Source organism: Sorex fumeus, unplaced genomic scaffold (genome assembly GCF_029834395.1).
Source record: "Sorex fumeus unplaced genomic scaffold, SorFum_2.1 ptg000063l, whole genome shotgun sequence".
NCBI lineage: Eukaryota > Metazoa > Chordata > Mammalia > Eulipotyphla > Soricidae > Sorex > Sorex fumeus.
In genome coordinates this window covers 80,933,143-80,955,857 of record NW_026606120.1, presented here as the reverse complement: position 1 = coordinate 80,955,857, position 22,715 = coordinate 80,933,143, and the positions used below count along the sequence as shown (strand labels likewise).

The window sequence follows — 22,715 nt, the reverse complement described above, 5'->3', positions numbered from 1 at the left end:
ATTTCAAAGACTCTGGAATCCCAAATAACTTGCCCTTATATGAGATTGGGAAAAGACCTGAGAGGTGGGGGGGGAGGGGCAGCTCTGAGAATGGGAGCAGGGGGCCAAGGCAGCCAGCTCACCCCTGCACAAGTTCAGCACCAGTTCCCCTGGTCACACCCTTGGAACACGGTGCCCAGCAGTCACACTTTTTTAGTTGGGGGCTGCGGGATACTCCCGGCCACCGGGCAGGCGTGGCACTGTCTCGGCTGCCCACATCACTGGCCTGGGCACACTGACAGTGGCGGGACTTGGGCCTCTGCCCAAGCCGGCAGGGCCGGGGAAGGGTGAGTTGTACCCAGATCGGGTCTCAGTGTCTTGGCACCACTGCCTGTGAGCCGGTAGTGATCCGAGAGCCAGCTCGGGGACTGCCTGGGACATAGTGCGCTCTCCTTGCCCCCAGGGCCACAGTAAGATGCCAGTGAGGAAAGCCAAGTGTTGCCTCTTTTAAGGATCTCCCCTGCTCCAGAGATGTGATTTTGAGTGTCATCAGGGCAGTGCCCGTGGCACTGTGGGACCATGAAGTGCTGGGGACTGAGTCAGGGCCTCTGCTCCAGCCCTCACAGGGATTCTTAGGGGACGAGTGGGCTCAGTGTTACTCAGGGTGACATCACAAGATGACCACATGTTACCCACACCAACTGTGACTTTCAGGGCTCTCTCCCCTCCCCTCCCCTCCCCTCTCCTCTCCTCCTCTTCCCTCTTCTCCCTTCCTTTCCCCTCTCCTCCATTTCCTTCCCCTGTCCCCCCCTCCCCTTCCCTCGCCTCCCTGCCTCTCTTCCTTCCCCTTCCCTCCTCTCTTCCCCCTCCCCTTCCCTCTCCTCCCTTCCTTCCCTTCTCCTCCCCTCTCCTCCCCTTTTCTCCCCTTCCCGCCTCTCTTCTCCCCTTCCCTCCCCTCTCCTCTGCACTTCGTGATGGACCCTGCAGTTCGGTTTTTTGTTTTTTGTTTTTTTTGGGTCACACCTGGTGATGCACAGGGATTACTCCTGGCTCTGCACTCAGGAATTACCCCTGGTGGTGCTCAGGGGACCATATGGGATGCTGGGAATCGAACCCAGTTCAGCCGCATGCAAGGCAAACGCCCTACCGGCTGTGCTATTGCTCTAAGTTCAGGAATCACTCCTGACAGGGCTCAGGGAACCATATGGGTTCTGGGGATCAAAGCAGGATCAGCCTTGTGCAATGCAAGTGCCTTCCCCACTGTACTATTGCTCCAGCCCTGTTCCAGGCCTCGGTAGCTTTATTCCGACCCTGGTCCTCTCCAGGCCAGGGTCCAGCCTAGCTCTTGGAATGGTTACCTGGAAATTGGAGGCTAGCTGGACTCTCCCAGCTCAGCCGTGGGCCAGGACAGGAGTTATGTGCACAGTGTGACCAGCTGTGACCAGGGCAGTTGATGGGGCTCCGACTAGAGAGAAGTCAGAGGGGTCTCACCCGACTCCACAGGGCTCACACTGGGGTGTGGCCTCCACCTCGCCGCAGTGTGAGACAGCAGGGTTTGTGGAGGCATGTGGTGCCTGGGCATCAGAATACTCAGCCTGCCTGGTGAGGGCAGGGTGCACAGCACATAGCTAGGGCACCAGAGCTGAGGACGGATAGTAGAGGAATCGGGGTGCAGAATGTTGATACTAAACTCATTTGGGGGCAGGGCAATTTGGTTGAGCTAATTATATGGAATGTTAGCTGATTCACAGAGGTTTAGTGGAAGAAAGAAAACGGATGGGAGTTTCTATCTGTGATGGTGGCTTTTGTTCCTCTACTCGGCTTGGGGGACTTGTAATTTATTGTACTTTACAGGAAAGACACAGAGCCACGTGGCCGCTATGAGTAACTTTCAGAAAATAAGCACCTGTCATGTTTCAGTTGCTTTCCAGCTAATTTTGGTGCCTCTGCTTTTGCCAGTTGCCAGAGGCACCCCCCTTGGAGGAGGAAGAGCAGGAAGCCTGGGTGAACGCCTTGCTCGGAAGGATGTTTTGGGACTTCTTAGGAGAGAAGTACTGGTCTGATCTGGTGTCTAAGAAGATCCAAATGAAACTCAGCAAAATAAAGGTATTGTTTTCCACATTTGAGGATTTTCACTGTCCACATTTATTCATTTCTGAATGTTTGGTACCATATTTTATCTGAGGGCAAAATAAAATGAATAGTTTTGAACCAGAGAGATAATACAGTGGGTAGGGCACTTGCCTGGTACACGACTGACCTGGATTGGTTCCCCAGCACTGCCAGGAGTGATCTCTGTACATCAAGCCAGAAGTCAGCCCTGAGGAGAGCCCAATGTGGCACAAAAAGCCAGAAAAGAAATTAAAAAGAATAGTTTAAAGTAGAGGCACCAAACTTATTAGGCATACCACCCCTTTTGGGGGGAAAAACAAAAGAAGACTTCATTTATTCCTAAAAATCTCTTTTCTTTCTTTTTTTTTTTTTTGTTTGTTTTGCTTTTGGGGGGAGGGGTCACACCCAGTGATGTACAAGGGTTACTCCTGGCTCTGCACTCAGGAATTACTCCTGGTGGTGCTCAGAGGACCATATGGGATGCTGGGAATCGAACCCGGGTTGGCCATGTGCAAGGCAAACGCCCTACCTGCTGTGCTATCACTCGAGCTCCAGAAAATCTTTTTTCTTTCACTGAAGAAACAGAACGTGCTCCCGCTTATACCCAACAGTACCAGTACTCCCCTGGGGTGGGGTGGGATTGCCCACCAAGGGAAACAGTCTGAAGCACCTGGCATAAGAGGAGCAGTTCTCATCCGACAGCCTGTGTGAGCAGTGACATTGGCCATGAGACAAGGGCATGTGGGATCAGAGCCCTTCCCGCTCGGCCTGGTGAGCTGCTCTGTGGTCACCAGACTGGGAAGCTTTGCCGCCCCGTCTGCCAGAAAGCAGCTCGCCAGGCCCTCTGCCCATCCCCAGCACGCGGCAGATGTCCCTTCTGGTTGAAACTGCGTGGACGCCTCCCTGAGTGCCGCCTGCTCTGGCTGTGGGAGTCCAGCCTAGGGGAAGACTCTGGTTCCACACCCTTGGGACAGGGTGCTCGCCAGTGGGTCTCCCAGGGAATTGATACCTTAGAGAAGCAGAACCCTGGGCCCCATCTCTAGAAAAGTGCAGTAGCACAGAATTTTGCCCATGACATCAGAGAAGTCAGGGACTCCAGGCTAGGAAACAGAGAACTTCTTGGTACTAGGGTCACAGAAGCTGCTGTCATTATTTTTTTGTGCCATGCTCAGGGTTACTCCTGGTGGTGCTCATCTGAGATGTCAGGGATTGAACCTGGGCTGATGCATGCAAAGCAAACACCTTACCCACTGTACATCACTCCAGCCCCTATTCTTTTACTAGTTTTTTGCTTTTGGGTCGCACCCAATAGTACTCAGGACTCACTACTGGCTCTGCCCTCAGAGATCACTCCTGGCAGGGCTCAGGGGACCATATGGGGTGCCAGGGATTGAACCTAGGTTGGTAACATGCAAGGCAAATGCCCTACCTGCTGTACTATGGCTTTAGCCCAAAAGTTCCTGTGATTATTACAACCTATAAAGTCAGCACCCGCCAGCCCAAGAATGCCCCAGTGGGTTTACAGATGTGGGTGGAGTAAGGTTACTGGAGCCCTGAGTCAGGGCCGCCCTGTGGGGAGGGAGAAGAGAGACCCTGAATCCTCCAGCTGGGCAGGGAGCTGCTCTAGGCCTGCTATTCGGACTCTGGCTTGGACTGTGACCGGAAAGCTGAACACTGGGGGTACTGAGGGGCATATGGGGCACTCCTTAGCGGGAAGCTGGAGTTAGAGTTGGTCAGACAGGCCCTTCATCCCCATCTGGTCACTGGCAGTCGATCCCCTACCTTTGGGGCCTTTGTCAGTCCCACCCCCTCCTTCAGGGTCTGTGTGGACACGAAATTTGAGGGGTGGAGACATTCCCCAGGAGGAACCGGATGTTGCTGCTGCCTCTCTCTCCGCACTTATGCAGTGCAGTGTATGTCACGTTCCCCTAGAAACCACCTGCTCTGAACACACTGGGTGTTGGAGCAACAGAGCTAGAACGCCTTTGAAGAAAACCCCAGGTCTGGGGACATTCTTAACCAAGGGCAAGGCTCGGGGGCCATGGGTGCTTTGGAAAAGGGGTGCCATATAGGGCACCCACCACTGCAGAAGCACGTCAGAGCACTCCTCTGCCCTGCTTTCCCATGACATCCCAGTGGTGCTTAAAAGCCCGAGATGATGGGGCTGGGGTGAGAGCTTGGAGGACAAGAGCACTTGTTTGGCTCGCAGGAACTCCAGATTCAATCCCTAGTACCACCCCCAGCACCACCAGGTGTGCCGCACACACCCTGGCACCCCCCTGCTCCTAATGTCTGATGCGAGTCCTAAAACCTGTGAATTTCTCTACAGAGAGAACTGAGGCGGGCACTAAAGCCAGGCCTGGCTGCATGCCATCTCGCACTAATGGAAATGCTGAGCTAAATCTTCCACGATTTTATATTGAACTGGGAAATATTCATGAGATAAGAAAATTCTGGGGGAGGAGAGCAGAGAGGGATTTGCCAAGTTTATATTATGGCAACATATATATGTGTGTATATATATATAACATATATATACACATTATATATAGTTTTTAAAAAAATTTTTTAACATGTTGATGCCAGTACTTCAATTTGTGTTCCTACACTCAAGTGTAAGCCCTGGTGGTACGTGCCGGCACGGGTGTGGATGTGTTAAAGAGTGGGAGCCGGAGAGACTGCTGCGGGCACTAAAGAGCACTTGTTTGGCTCGCAGGAACTCCAGATTCAATCCCTAGTACCACCCCCAGCACCACCAGGTGTGCTGCACACACCCTGGCACCCCCCTGCTCCTAATGTCTGATGTCCTAAAACCTGTGAATTTCTGAGGGCGGGTGGGCGGGCACCTGTGCCTCCAGGACCCTGGCTGCCCTGTCACCCCTTTAGCTGGTCTGAGCTCCATAACCCCCAGCACCAGGGTTGCCCAAAAACCAAAGAACTTGTTTTGTCGTGTGAAATAAAAGACATATTTTAAGGGCTAGGGAGATGTCCGAGAGGTAGAGCATGTGCAAGGCCCTGAGTTTGATCCTTAGAGCCATAGGCCTCCCCAGTGAAACCTTCCAACACCACACTGCACAGATGAGTTCAGATGAGTTCATGCTCATCCCTTTTCCCTGGGGAACGTGGGAATCGCTGAGCCTTGTAGGAGTACGTTTACGGACCAGGAAGATGCCCGCAGGTGACACAGGACTGTGCATCAGGGGAGAGCGGACAGCAGGAGCGACAGTGGGGGGGATCCAAGGGGCATGACAGTTTTCAAGGGCTTCAACACATGTTGTGAGTTTGCCACTCGGGAATGTAGCGGTGTTTTAGCTCCCACAGTTGGCCTGCAGGGTGCTGCACTCCTGACCCACAGTGCTCAGCAGAGGCAGACCTAGGCCCGATGCCTTCACCCAGCCTGCTGGACCCCAGAGCCCACGCTTCCACCGCCCGCCCCTCACCTCATTTCCTCCAGCACGAGCACTCAGAAGCTGTGTTTATTTGTCTGCTTGTCTGTGCTTCTCCCTCTGTGACCCAAGGCCTCGCCCGCGCCCCTGAGGCTGTGCTCTGCGCTCTGTGGTAGGTGTCTGACAGATGTTGGTGCAGTAAACCTGTCTGTCCCCAGACCCGGAGCGTCCCTCCCTCGGAGGATCTGCAGCATCAGAAGGATGTGCTGACGTCCCCTTTGTTCTCCTCTCTAGCTTCCGTACTTTATGAACGAGCTCACACTGACAGAACTTGACATGGGAGTAGCTGTGCCAAAAATCCTACAGGCCTTCAAGCCCTACGTGGATCACCGAGGTAATTCTTAGCTGATTCGAACAAGGACCTGGCGGCCCGGAGGAGCTCCGCACGGCTCCCCGATGCAGACTGGGCCCCGGGGCTTTGGACTGGGAAGGAAGGTGGGTCAGGTTATGTGCCATGTTCTCAGCAGTTACCTTCTTCCACTGACAGGACTGCATCTGGGCTTGCCCTCCTGTCCTCGGCGTTTCCCAGACCCCCGGGGCTGGGTCATCTCCAGCTCACGGTACCCACATGCCCATTGGTGGGGCCTGGGTTTGGGTGCAGGTTAGAGGCCAGCCCCTGCTCTAGAGACTCTCCTCCCTGTCGGGGGTCTCTGCTCCCACCCTGTGCTCTCCCCAGGATCCCCTCTCCTGGCTCTCCCCCACCCCCTGTGCTTTGCATCTTTATGTTCCTCACCACCCTTAGGAGCCACTGAGTAAGTGAAAAACGGCCTACAGTGTCGGGGCCCTGGCTGAGAAACAGTTGCTGAAGGAAAGTTCCCAAATTTGATTCTTAAGACTTGATGCTGACCCAGTATTTATACCTACTCTTGTAAGAGCAGGAGTTAATTAAATTGTGTGAGATCTTAAATACAATTATCACAGAACAGATTCATGTGTTATTTTGTGGCACATGGTCTTAAAAGAACTTTGATGGAGAATTTAAAACACGGGAGCTTAAAGCAAGGGCAGAGTGAGGGACTGCAAGATAGCACAGCGGGTAGGGTGCTCGCCTTGCACTCAGCCCACCTGGGCTCGACTCCCAGCACCCTGTCTGGTCCCCCGAGCCCTGCCAGGAGTGATCCCCGAGCACAGAGTCAGGAGTAGCTTTGAGCACCACCTGCTGTGGCCCTGAAGCAAGTCAGCAGGAGGAACGAGCGGTCAGCGGCCACGCGGGCAGGCAGATGCCGTCCTGCTGTGCACATGCCCGGCTGCTTCTCTGCAGATAAGCCTCTTCCACTTCTCCCGCCAGGCACCAGGTCCCCCCCCAAGGCTCTGGGAGCTGGGAGCAGAGGAAATAATCACAGCCCTTCAGGAGGCTGCGATGTGTTTTGAGTCAGTGCTTTGTGAAAGCGAGAGATGAGAACATCTCCTTTTGTCTCCGTGTGTCTGTATCAGATGGCTTTTGAATCATATTTACTGAAATCACTTTGTGTTGTCTCCATTTGATATAAATACAAAGAGTTGTTTTCCTCTCAATACAATCAACACTGTCAAAGTGTCTAGCAGTATTTCAACTGACAGTGAGCCCTTTTCTCCATGTTTTTAGCAGCATGTTGGTTTCAGACAAAGGTGGACCAGAGTTTTAATTGCAGATCCAGAAGTGAGATCACCTGTGGCCATTTACTAACTGCAGAAAGCCTGAGAGCCAGTGGGTTCGCTGAGTTTTGGGGTAAAACTCCAAGAGTAAAACTAGAAATTATTTTTTATATAATCTGAGTATTTTAATAGGATGTGAAATTCTTAAAAATAGTTTTTTTTTATTGGCAGGGCTGGAGCATCGGTACAGCGGGTAGGAGCTTGTGTTGCATGGGGTCTACTCCCGTTCGATCCCTGGCACCCCAGATGGCTCCCCTGCACTGCCAGGAGTGATCCCTGGGCACTGTCCAGTGTGGCCCAACCGCCCCCCACCACCACCAATTTAAATCATCATAGTTTTAGAGATATGGTTACAGTTGTTTCTAGTGTTGATTTACAAAGCTAGTGCAGCCCACCCCCCCACCCCCACCTCTACCAAAGTGCCCACAACCCTCCACCATCGTAGTTTTCTGATTCTTGTTTTTATTCTGGGGCCACATCCAGTGGGGCTCAGGACTGACTACTAGCTCTGAGCTCATGGATTACTCTTGGCAGCTCAGGGGACCATATGGGATTTTGCAGATTGAACGCAGGCTGGCCGCAGGCAATGCAAGCATCCTACCCACTACACTGTCCTTCCAGCCCCCACTCCATCACTGTCCTTATGTCACCTCTGGTCTGATCTTCACTCCACCGCCCCAGCTTTCCCCCACTGTTTGCTAGTCAGTTTTGTAATCCAAGGTTGAGGTATGTCATTGTTGGGTATTGTCTAGTCCCTTGTTTCGTCTCCATATTCCACAGGCTGAGTAAGATCACTTGTTACTTCTCCCTCTGACTTACTTCACATGATATCCACGTGACATTTTTAAAAGATGGGTTATCTGTGTTTCAAGAGCTGAGATCTCCCTGACACCCCAGCCTCCGCCTCCAACATTTCAGGCCCCCAGTGGGCTCTGGATTACGCTTTGCTCTCTGCCTCTTTAGGAATTGACCTGTAACCAGCCCGTATCTGATCAGGGAACACAAACCTCCTGAGCGTGGAGCTGAGAGAGTAACTAAGGTGGGTGTGTGTGGTGTTTCCGGCTGCCCCTGCAGCCTCTCTCTCAGCTGTGTCCTCTGGAGTCAGTCAGAGTCTCCGGTGAGGGGAGCAGCCCCCCAGCAGGGTCTGTGCCTTTGAACCCTGCAGCCCCGCCGGCAGCTCTGGGCAGGCTGTGAGGGAAAGCCACAGACTGATGCCTGAGTCTGTCCTGGTCTCCGCGGCAGCTGCAGCCAGACATTTCACTCCCTAGATCAAAGCTGTGGCCTGTTTTTAATCCTGTGGGGGCTTACTTAACTCCTCTCAGAGCACGCTGTGAAGCGCTCTCTGCTTATGTAACAGGGCAGAAAATGGCACTAAAGAAAGGAAGACTAAAGACCATGTCTGTGGGTTCTAAACGTTTGATTGAATTAGGTTCGCCCGAGTCTGCAAAAGGTGCACGTGATGGTGGAGCAGACGTGGAGATGGGGGAGGTGGGTCCCGGGTTCTGTTGCTCTGAGGGAAACCCTTCATGTGGACAAACCAGGGCTGCCTTGCAGAGGCAAGTGCAGTGAGGCCTTGCACTCTGAGAGAGGCACCTCCCACAGGACCCTCTCACTTCCCAAGCAGAGGCCAGGGGAGCAGGGGGCCATTTTAGCCATATGCAGAGACTGTGTGATGCCAGGGATAGGACTGGGGTCCCTGGGTACAGTACAGCAGGCAGGGTGTTGGCCTGGCACATGGCTGACCCAGGTTCGATTCCCGGCACCCCATATGGTCCTCCAGATACCACCAGGAGTGATTCCTGAGCGCACAGCCAGGAGTAACCTCTTAGCTTCACCAGGCGTAGCACACACACACACACACACACACACACACACACACACACACACACACACAAAGAACGAACTAGGGTCACTGTGCCCGCCAGGCCCATGCCTGACCCGAGTGGCAGCTTCAGAGCTAGGTGGCCACTCCTTCCCCTGACCCTGTCTTCTCTCCAGTGGGGCCCCTGGGAGGAGAGAACTGAGGGTATTAAACGGTGAGCTTCATTTGAAGGGGCGGTTGGAATTGCTCCTGCAGGGCTCAGCATGGGTGCTCACAGCCTACTGATCTGGCCCTTAGCATGTAGCCTGGAGCCCTACCAGATAAACACAGAGAAAAGCTGCTCAGCCCTCAGCTATGCCCCCACTAAGAGCAAAACCCCCTTTCTCTGCAGGGAGCGTGCAGGGGCTGCCTGCCTGCACCCTATTCCCAGGCCCACATGTCAGGAGAGGGGAAGGGCCAGCGCTAGGGGTCAGGAGAGGATGTGTCCCCTGAAACTGCTCTCATCACCTCTGCACATGTCCTTGCCAGGGGCTGTAGGGCCCCCCATCCCATCACTGCCACCCTTCATCACCCTCGCCCTCCCAGCTCTGTTCCGGGCAGTCCTCTGGGGTGCAGCCACACCTCTCAGCTGCTCCCATGTTTTACTCACTGGGGGCGGGGAGGACACTCTACCCAGCAGTGCTTAGGAGCTGCTCCTGGCCCTGTGCCCTCAGGTCGCTCCTGGCAGTGTTGGGGGGGGCCCTGCAGTGCTGGAACCGAGCCAGGACCGTCTGTGTGCCAACCTTGAACCCCTGTACTTACTCACTTGCTACCAGTGGTTCCAACCCTGTTAGGGCAGGGTTTGCTCTTGCATCCACTCAGCGTGTTCTTCAGATGGAGAAAGGTGGATATTCAGGAAGGAAAGCCTGGCCTATCGACCCACTGTTCAGAAACAGCGGTGTCACTGTTTGGAGACATCTTTGATATGTTCTTACCTTTTTCCTCTTATGGATGAAAATCCATTCCGAGTGTGAAGGCCACTCTCCAGCCCTGAGAGAAGGCAAGAGCAGCCAAGATGTGCCTTCAGCGGGCTTGAGCACCCATGTGGGGCTCTGTGGGAGCCCATCGCTGGTTGCCACAGCGGGGCCTGTGGGGAACAGGTCTTGGGCCCCATTCGTGGTATCTAATGATGTCAGAGATTCACTGTAGGCACCAGTTCTTCTCCAAAGCCGTGGTAATACCCCATGACCCCATGGCTCTCCATATCCACGTGGTGCCGATGGTACTCACAGCTCCCAGGTCTGTGGCTCAGGGGAAGGCTCTAGGAGCACTCATGGCCCTTCCGTGTTGGCTGCTCTAACACATGTCTGTCAGTGACAGTTTCCTGCAGTAGCGTGGTTAGGGAACCAGTTCTTCTGGCCAACCTGTCATCTCCCACATCTTGTCCTGTGGGCATGTTGTCAGGGTCATGATGAGGCAGAAGCGGGACCGTGATCCCACAGAGTCCCATTCAGCTTCTGAGGCTTCGGGACGCAGAGCCCAGAGGACCCTGGGCGGCCCATATTGAGAGGGAGCTCAAGGGAGCCCCAGGAACTGCCCATCTTTCAGCGGTAGGTTGGGCTCTGTGGCTGCATTACCCCATTTCACGGGACTGGAGCCTTGTCTGTCTGAGATGCTCTTAGACGTGTCTGGTAGCCCTGACCGTCCACCATACCCCCTTCAGACCTTGACCTCTGGTGCCTGGTGTGGCACTGGAGTGGCCTTGCCAGCCTCAGTCACTGCTCACCCATGGCAGGCTTTCAGAAGGCTGCTGCCTATGGTGGCAACCACAAGGTTGGCTGCTAACAGGAGTACCACACAACACTCTCCCGCAGGGAGCGTCACAGAGACAAGACATCCGTGTGGGATGAAAATTGGGATGAAAGAGAGGGGAATTAGACTGGTGTCTGTGTCAGACAACAATGCAGTAGAGCTCATTTCGCCTGTCCTAAGAGATCAGCACAAAAGACTGCAGTTTCCTCGGTGTCTGCGAGAGCAGTCAGCAGCTGTGCACTTGCCAGGAGCAAAGCAGTTGCCCATATGTTCCGCAGAGCCAGATTCCCCACATGTCTTGTTCCCCTTAACCTGTGGCTCAGTGTTCCATTATCAGAAATTATGTTCTTGGGATGCTGAGTGTGAACTGTGAGAGTGAAACTCACCCATTAATAGTTAGAGGTAAAGGGATAGAGGGACAGGTAAGACGCAGCTCACACCAGGACTCGGGACTTTGGTGCCCTGCACTCCTGATGGGCACAGCCGTCCTGTGTCCCGTTCCTGCAATCCAGAGGCACTTTGGATTCTCGGACCTGGAACAAGACAGTGAAATGACAGTACCTGCATGGCCCTGCAGGGCTGTGTCTGAGACCAGGGGCCTGTTACAGAGAATGCAGGGACATGGCTGAGCCGCCACCTGCGGGTCTCTGCCCCACTCGCCAGGACAGGGCGGTCAGTCCACCTTTGCTCTTGCCGATGCATCACCTTCTTCAGGGGCAGGGCTTTCCTCAGCTCTGAGAGCTGCCTCCTGCCCCCCTGAATGCTGCAAAGCAGACCCACAGATGTTCAGGCTCCTCACACGGCCTTGAGTCTGCCACACTGTTGGCCGTGATGTTTCCAGTTTTGTAGGAAGAAGGGCTGGTTTTCCTGGAACGCGGCGGGCAGCAGGTGCAGCGTCCTTCACCGTGGCTTCCTCTCCACAGCATGGGGACCACCATCCCACCCCGTGTGGAGACCTTGTTAGCAACTAACTGTCCTCCACCCACCCCAACCATGCGTGGAAGCCCTACCCTGCCATGTATGTTATTTGGAGGTCAGGAGGTCGGGGGGAGCTGACTCATGATGGGGTTATAAGCTGAGGCCACTACTCCCTGCCTTTGGCTCTGCCTGTGAGGACCCAGATCCTGCTCCTTGTCTTGGGTGCCCCATCTTCCAGAACCTTCCAGAACTAGCTGGGGGGGGGGGGGTAAGTCCCCAGGGCACAGCGTTGGTTCCAGTGACCCCTACCCAGGAAGGGAGCATTTGATTGTGCTTATGTCCTCCATGGAGACTCTCCTACGATTGCCTTCCTGCCTGCCTCACTCCTGCTCTCCAGCTCTGGTGGTTTCTCCTTGAGCAGATGGTTAAAGGGGCCTTTTATTTCAGTTTAGTATTTTGTGTATATGGTGCCACGGATCGAACTGGGATCTCACACCTGCAAGGCAGGAGCTCTGCCACTGCACCGCAGCCCCGGCCCCAAGCAGTGCTTTTAGTGAAACACCCTCAGTCAGTGAGGTCTTAAGTTTTGTCAAGAGTAAGAGGTCTCTCATGGACCAGTTCCTCTTCACATCGATGCTCAGGCTCCTCTAGTGGGAGAACACCTTCCCCATGGCATTCAGTCCCTCACTCCACCTCAGTGGCCGCCTCCCATTCCCCCTTACATAAGAAGGTTGTGCAGGCTGTATTCTCTGAAGCTCTCGGGACACTGGCCTGCTGACTCATCCGCATGGAAGCAGGTTTCTCTTTGCACCTGATGCTAAAATAGTCTCCATTCTCTCATTCTCTCTCTCTCTCTCTCTCTCTCTCTCTCTCTCTCTCTCTCTCTCTCTCTCTCCACATCATTTTAATTTGTTGGCATATTTACAGTTTATATCTGTTTTTAAAAACTCTCAAGCCAGGGTACCAAGATTGGATCCCAAAAATGCCTCAAGTGTGCTGCCTCATGCTGCCCACTTGGCAAGCTGGGTCCCCTTTCCAGGTTAGGGGCAGCACCACAGCCAGTTGTTGATGCAATCCCCGTCATCCCAGCAGCAACAGGAGAGCAACATGTGGGGGAGGGAAGTTCGGTTTTTCTGTTTCTTGTTTTTAAATTCTCAAACCCTTGCTGACTCTTCTTATTTTCCACTGACATCCAGGGCTGAGCAAGGCATGAAGGTCTCAAGGGGCTCTATGATATACAGTAGCCATTATAGACACAGTATATAAAAGCCTGATCCAGTCCCTGGGTGATGACTTGTCCTCTGTCCACTTCTCACAAAGAGACAGTGAGGAGAACGGAAGTCAGCAAGTGGGCAGGCCAGCTGTCTCAGCACCAGAACCCAAAGCCACCTCAAGGAAGCAGTAAGCAGTGCCTAGGAGGAGGCCAGTCCAGGGAAGTGGAGAAATGACCAGTGTAGCTCAAGCCCCCCTCCACAGGGCTGGGCTCCCGGCCTTTCCTTACCTGGTTGGGGCTTGGGGCCCCACAGCATTAAGAGACAGGCAGCCTGATGGGTGCGTGGGCCAGCATTAAAACTCCAGCACTGGGGCTGGAGCAGTAGCACAGAGGGTAGGGCAGCCGACCTGGGTTCAATTTCCAGCATCCCATATAGTCCCCTGAGCACCACCAGAAGTAATTCTTAAGTGCATGAGCCAGGAGTAACACCTATGCATCACCCCACATGACCCAAAAAGCAAAAAATATAAAAATAAGTAAATAAACCCCCAGCCCCGAGCTTCCACTTACAGGGACTGCAGTTCAGGCACCCTTAGGGTGACAGCCTTCTACTGTTCGTCTTTCTTGGACCCTAACTATGACCTTTTAGAAGAAATGTCTGTTTCTAAATTTACATTGCAACTAAGTTGAGTGTGTTGTTGAGTCTCAAAGCTGGAGATAGATAACAAACAATAAATAACCTTTATCGGTGTTCTATTTGTATGGAGTTTAAGTTCTATTAATATCTAGCCTCTTGACCTAATCTTCTCTCTCCCAGAAGTGATTAATGACTAAATGTCTTTACCAAAGCAGATGTGCCCTTTATTTCCAGTAAGCCTACCATTGAAGAGCAAGCTCGTAATGGTTTTTAACTGCTCATCGTAAGCAAGATATAAAACCATTTTGTAAGTGACCGAGTCTTGTGTTCCTTCATTAAAGCAGGTCATTCATAGAAAAGAATCCCCTTCCATCATGATCGAGAGAAAGCGTTGAAAGCAAAACGGAAAGTGTCCTGCTTTCAGTGGGGAATCACACCGATTCACGCTTCTGGGGATTAAGCAGAGCTTTTATCTGATGGTAGCCAAATGGGGGCTGAGTTAGTTACTGTAATTGCTCACAAATACTGCTGTGTGGAACAGCAGTTTTAGATTAATTTCCTGCTTACTTGTAGGTGTTGGCATTTATCTCAGGAGGATCTGCACGAGTTTATTAACATTTAAAAACCCACTCGAAGGATCGCGCTTCTGACTGTCCGAGTCAGTCAGCAGCCCAGAACCTGCCCTCCCTGGGAACCCTCGGCACTTCATTCAGAGGCTGAAAGTGGGTCCCTTTGCATTTCCATCTGTCAGGCCCTAACACCTCTGTGCTTGGCCTTGCCTGTGAAAGTCTGTTTTGCTAAAAGCCTCTTCAATTAGATCTTGATGACTCCATCTTTTCCTAAGGAACATGTTTTTGAACTCATGTACAAAGGCTTCCTGACTCTCTGGGACCAGGTGGTAACTTCTTTGTCTCTCTTACTAGACAGTTTCCAGTGAGAAACAGTTTAGAAGATTCACTGTCCTTATCTTACCAAACTAAGTCCAAACCACTTTTTTGTGCTGGACCATGCTTTGGTCTCCCCCAACCCCAGGAAGAATCTCTACCAAGAGGGGATCTTATGCATCTTTAGAGAACAGCCACACGTGGGTTCCCCTGCTGGCTGAGAGGCCCCAGGGTGGACCTCGCGCCCTTGAGCTGAGCACCAGCTCCCTGCCACCATCTTAAGGTATTTTGAAATGCTGACAATTTGCCACAGCTTGAACTGCCGCCTGTAGCTACTCTCACTCTCTCGTGTATAGACGTGTATTCGTAGACTTCCCTGGGGGATGCCTACTTAGGTAGACACTTATAAATATAGACTTTTATCCTGTCATATAGTTGTGTTTTTCTGGGAGGAAAAACAACCTTCTGTTTTTGTCACCATTTCTCCAGGACTCTGGATCGATTTGGAAATGTCCTACAATGGGTCCTTTCTGATGACTCTCGAGACCAAAATGAATTTGACCAAACTAGGTAAAGAGCCTCTTGTTGAAGTCCTGAAGGTTGGAGAAATTGGCAAAGAAGGGTAAGGGGCTATATGAATTTACTCTTCCCACCCTGGGGAACCGACCTCTCCCTCCTGCCTTTGGGAAGCAGGTTTGCGCTGTCCTGGCCCCAGATGTACACCAGGTGTCCATGTGACATGCTTCCGGATACGGGCAATGGGACCCAAGTTTCATCTCTCAGAGACCGGGAGTCACCCCTCTGCTCAGAGCCTCCAAGCTGCCTGCAAAGCGCACAGTATTGATTACACTTTGCAGCTCAGACCAGGCGGGCAGGCTCGATGCTCAGTAAACAGCTCTAGAAAAGGTCCCCCTCCTCCTCCTTGCACTGTGGGGCAGGCCAAGGTCCCCAGGGGGACTATCTGCTTTCATCGCAGACTCAGAATTATTTATAATTAGACAGCTGATTTGGGAGGCCAAGGGTATTCCTGAAGTCTTCTCCCCAAATGCTACCACATCGATTTGCTTAGTAAACTCCTCTCTTCGGAGAAAAGGCTGCATCTGCTGCCCAGAGTTTGTTGGAGTTGGTAGATCTTCCAGATTTGCAAACTGGTTGATGACACTTGCTCTTTTGGCCTAAAACGCTGAGAATGAGTCAGCTGGAAAATAGCAGCTTCTGACTACCCATTAAAATCGGGTTGATCGTACAAGCTACAAATGCTGGTTGGGTTGTGTTTCTCACATCTGTAGCCCGTTGGCATGAACTGACAGCCTGATGGCAAGAGAAGGCCCCAGAAGCCACCTTCTCAGGCTAAGTAGACACCTTGGAGCTATCCTGATAATGCCTCCACTCCATGTGGGGAAGGTGCAGGGTGGGGGATGCGTCACACCCTTGAGACTGTGCTTTTCGTAAATGATTTTTATTTGCACAGGTTGCTTAATGAAGTGACCCTCTTTTAATTATTGGAAACTTTGACCATCTGTATGCAATCTAACCTCTCTCTGTGCTGTTTTCCTTCCGTTTTTCTGCCCTTTGTTAAAATGTGTTTGGACTCGGCCCTGTGTGGATTGTCCTTGCTGGTGAGTGGTCATCAACTCTCCATGTGGCATTCCATACCCTGTGACTGCTGAGTCTTGCTGGTCCCATTGACATCACCGAACCGCTTGTTCTTCCATCTTGTTCCCAGACACAAAGACATAGTCCTTAGCCCAGTGAGGCTTGAGCACAGGGCATCGAGGAGGTGTGCCTGGCCAAGCAGCTTCCCAGCTTCCCGGTGTGAACTGCAGGGGCCCGAGGGGTCCTCTAGTGAGATTCCCCAGGCAAGAACCAGCTCCTCTACTTTAGAGGAGGGCAAAGCAGGGCCATGACTGGCCTGGGGTCCGAGGGGCACTATGGGATCAACCCAGTGCTGGCCAGTTTTAAGGACCTTTGGAAAGGGGCATCTTGGTAGCAAGTAGGACTCCTACCCCCACCCTCTGCAGTCTGTGTTCCTGGACTCGATACTGTGACTGAGCAGAGGCTGGAAGAATTCCTCAGCTCCAGGAACAGAGTGGAATTTTATTGATTTTGTAATACGCTTTCAGGGGCCATTTTTCCCCTGTAGGAACTGCTATGAAGTGTTTTGCCTTTTCCTTGGGGATGTTAAACTGGATGTCAATGTGGAAGTGACTGAACTTTAATTTTAAAAGCAAGGAAAAATACAGCCGCTAAGTGCTTCGTGTGGGAGGAAAGGACCTAGAAAAAAAGAATGGATCCTTCACCTTTTTTTGCATAAAAGATCCCTTTAGGGATTGGCAAGCTCCGAATCTTTCTCCCAGAAAAGGTACACGTGTACCTTGGGGCTTACAGTTTCTGGAGCCCCCGAGCCCCCTCCCCCAATCCCAGAAGTGCCCCTGGAATGCACTTGGCATCACCCTGAGTCGAAGAGCAGGGTGGAAAGAGGAGAGGGTGCCCGGAGCTACCCTCACGGAGGGCCCTTCCTGGGACCCTCTGGGAGGAGCGAGGGGGATGAGCCCATGATGGCAGCTTTTCCCTGGCCCTTCCTTCCCAGGGCTCCCTTCACACACTGCTGGTCCCCACCACTGGGACTCCCTGCTGCTTCTCAGTCCCCCCTGTAGAGGTAAATGACTGCTCCTCCCGAGAGACTCCCCAACCCCTTCTAGGGAGGCGTTTGTATGCCGTGTCTGGGTGGCTTCCCTCTACACCACGCCATGACTTGGCCTGGCACTGCAAATATTAGGACTGATTTCTCTTCAGTAAAAGAAAGCAGATATGTTCTCCTGAGTACCATCCCCTTGGAAGTAGCTCCCTCACTGGGGTGCTCAGCGTGGCCAGTCCCAGGTCTCAATATGTCTCCTTAACTGAAAGCACCTTTCGGAGCCACTTTTTAAGATTCAGCGTCTGAAATAGTCTTTTCATCTGTCCTGAGTAGCAGAACACCATCTTCCTTTACAGATGAACCAGGTCTTTGAGAACATGCTAGAAATTCCAGAGGCAGTGATCATTATGAAACCAAGAAACAAAATGTTTAGTCCGAGATTGAGTAGCGGGGGATCACTTTTTCTTCTGTGTCAGACGTGAAGCTGTTCCCAGAAAGTCTCAGCAGAGGTGGCAAACGAGCGAGCCTTTGAAGGTCGCTCTTTGGAAAGCTGGTGCGCTCACTACAGTTCCGAGGCATGCGTTCAGAAACCAGGGCTGCTCTGCAGCACTTTCTGTGCGACAGTGTGGAGTATGTCTTGATCCCATCAGGGGCTGAGCTCATAGGTACATGTTCAGCCATAAAACTGAAGGTCGAGCTGGGGAGGAGAACCACAGGACTTGAGCTAATACTGCTTTGCATGTCCGAAGCCCGGGTTCAGCTCCACACACCCCCGCACCACAGGGAGTCGCCCCTGAGCACAGAGCCAGGAGCACAAACAAGGGTGACCCCCAAACCAGAAGTAAATAACTGAACATTCACCGAATATTTGGTCACACATTTAGTCCGTGCACCAGGGCTGCAGAACACAGCTCTGCACGCAGAGTCGAGGCGCCATGTGTTCAAGATCACATGTCGTCTGACCTGCTTTAGTGCAGGAGCATTAGCTGAATAATTAACCCAAGTCCCAGAGTCACTCGGACCTGGTCTGCAAAGGACAGATGCAGGAACCCAAGCCCTCATTGCAGTGCTCAGCTGTGGGCGTCTGATCCCCAGTTCTGAGGTGGCCAGACGCCATGTGGAGGTAGGGAACAGAGGGCTGGCGGCCCAGCGGGTCTCACTGTGTGCAGAGCTGGAGCAGGGGACAGGGGCTACAGCAGCCTCTGTGCTGTGTATGCGAGGACAGGCCCTTCCCTGCAGCACAGGGCCGAGTGCAGGGAGAGAGTAAGATGGGCTCCGAGATGGTGGCGTTGGGTTTGTTCCCAGACCCAATCAAGGCCCAGGGAAATGACCCCAACCCAGACTTTGCATGCTGGAGCAAGAGTTTGACCCCCAGCACTGCCAGGTGCGTGTTCAGTCCCGAGCACTCACAGGAGCGACCCCCAAGCACTGAGAATAGCCCCTGAGTACCAGTCCAGAAAGAGCAACAAGAAAAAGGACTCAGTTGAGACTTTCTTGGGATACCCTTGGCTCTGGTCACCATCATTCAAGCAAGGAAGGTTCCACAGATGGAAAGAGGGAAGTGGCTTAGGGGCTGTCCCCATGGCCCAGAGAAGAGTCCCTTTGAAGGCTGCCCTCCAGCCTGATGGGAAAGTGGCTGGTGCTAATGTTTTAGAGCCAGCTTGGTTGGGGGGATACTGGCGTGTCCTACAGGAGGACACTGGGGAGGTCCTCTTATAGCCAGTTCCTGGTTCAGGGCGGAGACTGGCTCTGCCCTCCAGGGCTGGGCCTGGCCGGGGTCCTTTGGGTGTCCTTTGCCAGGAAGCACTGCTCTGGTGTCTGTCCAGATGAAGGAATTAAAGGGCTCAGTTCTCGTCCTGAGCTCGTCAAGGAATAGTTGGTTGCTGCGTAAGGGTCGGGTAGAGCCCACCAGCCTTGTTCACCACAGGGAGGGGGCATCTATAGTGATGGAAGCGTGGCCAAGAAGCCCCCAGTGCCCCTTGCGGGGGGAACACTAGGCCCCTCGTCCCTGCTGGCGATGCCACCTGCATGGCTCAGGAAATGGCCCCTCCAGCCTGGTGGGGTTGCTGGCGTACCCCTCACCACCCAACGGCCTGGAGATCAGTGCTGCCCCCCAGTTCTCAAAACCCATGACCTTTGCCCATCAGGGTCATGGTCAGGGTCTGTGACCTTCAGAAACAGGGGCAGGAGTGGGCTGAGGCTGGGCCTGCACCAGGAAGGGCTTTTGAGTCAAACTCACTTGGCCTAAGGCAGAAAGTGTGGGCATAGAAAACAAACAGTTGGGGCTTATCTGAGTGTCTCCATCCCTAGCCTAGGTGAGAGGTGGTCATGTTGCCCTTGTCAGCGTCCCCTACCCCCAGCCACCATCATTCTGCCATTCATCCTCCACCTGGCTGTTGCACCCGCTGACGGTTGCTGCGTCCTGCCTCCCTCCACCGCCTGCCACCAAAGCATGTGCAGAAAGGGGCTCTCCAGACCCCCCCATCTGCGAGTCCTCCCTGGGACTCAGAGCGGAGCCCGAGGCAGGTCCCAGCACTCGGGCATCAGCCTTGGGGGTGCAGGGCGGTGAGGATGGGGACGTGCCCACTCTCGGGTGACGCTGTCCTTTCAGTTGCAGGCCCAGGGCCTACTGTCTGGCCGACAGCGATGAGGAATCCTCGAGTGCCGGATCCTCAGAGGAAGATGATGCCCCGGAGCCCAGCACTGGAGATAAACCGCTTCTTCCCGGGGCGGAAGGGTGAGTGGATGGAGCTGCGGGCCGTGTTCGCCGCCCCCTCCTCTGCCTCCAAGATTTTCTTTCCAGTTGAGTTAATCACTTTAGTGTGAATACCCCAGGACCCACCCCGGGGGCTGCATCCCACAGGCGGCACCGCAGCGCCCCCTGGTGCCCAACAGGGAGCGTGACTGCCCTGCAGTGCCTTCAAGCTTGTTTTCCCTGCTCTGAGCCCCACCCAGGCCCATCCCCAATAGCACCGGAGTTTCGAGCTCCCTCCTTGGGAGCCTGTGGTAACAGGGTCAAGGCCAAGTCCCACAGAGACCTGAGCCACACCCACAGAGGTGCAACCCTCAGCTCCTTCGGGGCGGGCCCCCAGGCATGGCAACAGTGATGAAGGAATTAAAGGACTGAGACATCCAGGAGACTTGGTGAGTGAGTTCTGAAAGCATGGACCACTTTGTTCATCACAGATTTCATGGGGGTGGATTTGCCTTTCACACAAACTCTAGGTTACCCAGAGTGCTTAAGCAGCCTCACTCTAAGGACCTGTTCCTTATTAGGTAAAGGTAAAGGCCCTCCCGTTGATCGTCGATTTGCTCGAGCGGGCCCAGTAACGTCTCCATTGGAGACTTTGTTGTTACTGTGTCTGGCATATCGAATACTCTCGGTAGCTTGCCAGGCTCTCCGAGAGGGGCGGAGGAATCGAACTCGGGTCGGCCATGTTGGCCGCTTGTAAGGCGAACGCCCTACCCACTGTGCTATCGCTCCAGGAAATACCTTATTAAAAGTTCCTTATTAAAAGTAAGTTAAAGTGCGGGTGGAGAGATAGGCACTTGCCTTGCACTCAATTGACCTAGGTTCGATCCCCAGCACCCCATAGGGTCCCCTGAGCCTGCCAGGAGTGATCCCTGAGTACATAGCCAGGAGTAAGCCCTGATCACAATTATGACCCAAAACTGCCCCCTGTTCCCCCTCCCCCATAAATAAGTAAATTTTTGTGCTGGTTATTTAAAATATACCTGCTGAGCTGGGTAGATAGTACAGGGGGTAAAGTATGTGCCTTGCAAACCACACAGGGTGTCGTGTCCCATCTCCCCACCCCAACACCACCAGGAGTAGTCGCTGAGCATAGATCCAGCTCTGAGTACTGCCAGGTGTGGCCCCCAAACCCAAAGATGTAATAGTAATTCCCTTCCATCAAGGTAAATGAAATAAAACCTACCTGCTTGGGACTCTATTGGAAGCCTTGCACGTTGGAGGCCCGGCCAGATCCCTGTAGCACACAGTTCCGCCAGGCTGGCTTCCCCCAAAAATCATGTTTTTAAGTAGATGAGTCAAAAAATTTTAACCTGGAAGGAGTACTATTCCCAGAACACACATACACGACTTTGGAACTGTGGAGGGTTTTCCAAAGCAGACAAAATCAGACACCCACATTCCTGGCCTGCTGACATGCACATCAGCATGAGTGGCATTTTCCTTTAGAAGTTCTAAGGCCTTCACAGAGTCGGTGTGAGGACGGCACTGACAGGAACGCCCTTGATGGCCGTGCTCATGTCCCCCAGAGCAGCTAGTCCCCATCTGGACTAGCTCCAGCAGCACCTGGATTTGTATTCAGTCCTTTGGGGGGGGCGGTCTACATCTGGCGCCATCTGGCAGTGTCTGGGGACCTAGTTTATCTCAGTTTATTGTGTTCACAGGGGTAGTGGCCTGCGATGCCCTAAGCTGCCCTTACCCCCCCCAACTCCCTCCACCATCCCGACTGGCACTGGTACCATGGGTGAGGAGCCCCATTTAACAAGTGAGGGCCATAGGGCTTCCAGTCATAAAAAGAGCAGCATCTACTAATTCCTGTTTGTATCCCTCACTTAAAGGTATATTGGAGGTCATCGAACAAGTAAGATTATGAGGTTTGTCGATAAAATTACTAAATCAAAATACTTCCAGAAAGCAACAGAGACAGAGTTCATAAAAAAGAAGATTGAAGAAGTCTCAAACACACCCCTGCTGCTAACCGTTGAAGTACAGGAATGTCGGGGAACCCTTGCGGTCAACATCCCACCTCCCCCCACCGACCGGATCTGGTATGTCGCCCTCTTCCCAGCCTCTCCCCTTGGCAACCCCAAATGCCCCGGCCCCGCTGACTCCTGGGATCGGGGCCAGTCCCTTCTGCAGAGAAGCATTTCCAAATACTTTTCACAGAACCTTACCTTCATGTTGAATTCAGTTCTTCTTTGTTCTGTGAATGGCTCCTTTACATGTAAAGATTCAGATCTTCTCACACTAGGAAAAGCTCTGGTGAAACAGGAAGTTTGGAAGGTCAGCATTTCAGGGATGAGCTTTTGTTGGTCTTTCTTCTTTAAAGCAGCCCTTTCCAGCCAGAACAGCTGCCTGGACATCTCTTGCTCTGCCTGACTCGGGCAGACCGCACTCCCAAGTCAGTCCTGAATGTCTGGGGGAAGTGTGATGGTTGCCCCCAGGTGGGATCCATGGAAGAGGCCATCCCGGGATCAGGTCCAGGAACCTGTGCTGTGTGAGTGTGGTCACTGATTGAGCCAGTAGTTTTCATACCCCTGTATCTGTCAGTCACCTGGGCTCTGTTCAAGCCAGGACTGGGGACCCCTGAGCTAAATTATTCACGGGTCTAACAGAAGAAAATTGCTCTTTGTGAATCTCATTTTTGTGAAGTTCAAGGATCACTTCTGATGGAATCTGGGCTCTGGAAACCGCCAGGGATACTTTGGCTCCAGCTCGGATCGGCCACGTGCAAGGCAGGAGCCCTATCTGCTGTACTATCTCTCTGGCCCTTGTGGACCTCAGTTCTAAAATGCCACCCAAGTCCTGCGAATTTGCTTTAGTGTGCACAGGACTAGATCTGACCCCAGCGGCATGCACAGGAAAGATAACTCGATTCTGTCACAGCT

General features: G+C 53.0%; 1 protein-coding gene across 2 annotated transcripts in view; it reads left to right on the top strand.

Moving 5' to 3' along the window:
• The window catches only part of TEX2 (testis expressed 2), a 104,191-nt gene that overhangs the window by 76,847 nt on the left and 4,629 nt on the right, over positions 1–22,715 (top strand). Inside the window, exons 6-10 of one of the 2 annotated variants that reach the window (XM_056126978.1) lie at positions 1,939–2,085; positions 5,772–5,871; positions 14,927–15,059; positions 19,693–19,812; positions 21,666–21,875. In XM_056126978.1, the coding sequence (XP_055982953.1) occupies positions 1,939–2,085; positions 5,772–5,871; positions 14,927–15,059; positions 19,693–19,812; positions 21,666–21,875 (710 nt within the window). Of the gene's footprint in view, positions 1–1,938; positions 2,086–5,771; positions 5,872–14,926; positions 15,060–19,686; positions 19,813–21,665; positions 21,876–22,715 lie in introns of both variants that reach the window. The other variant, XM_056126977.1, reaches the window with a different exon arrangement.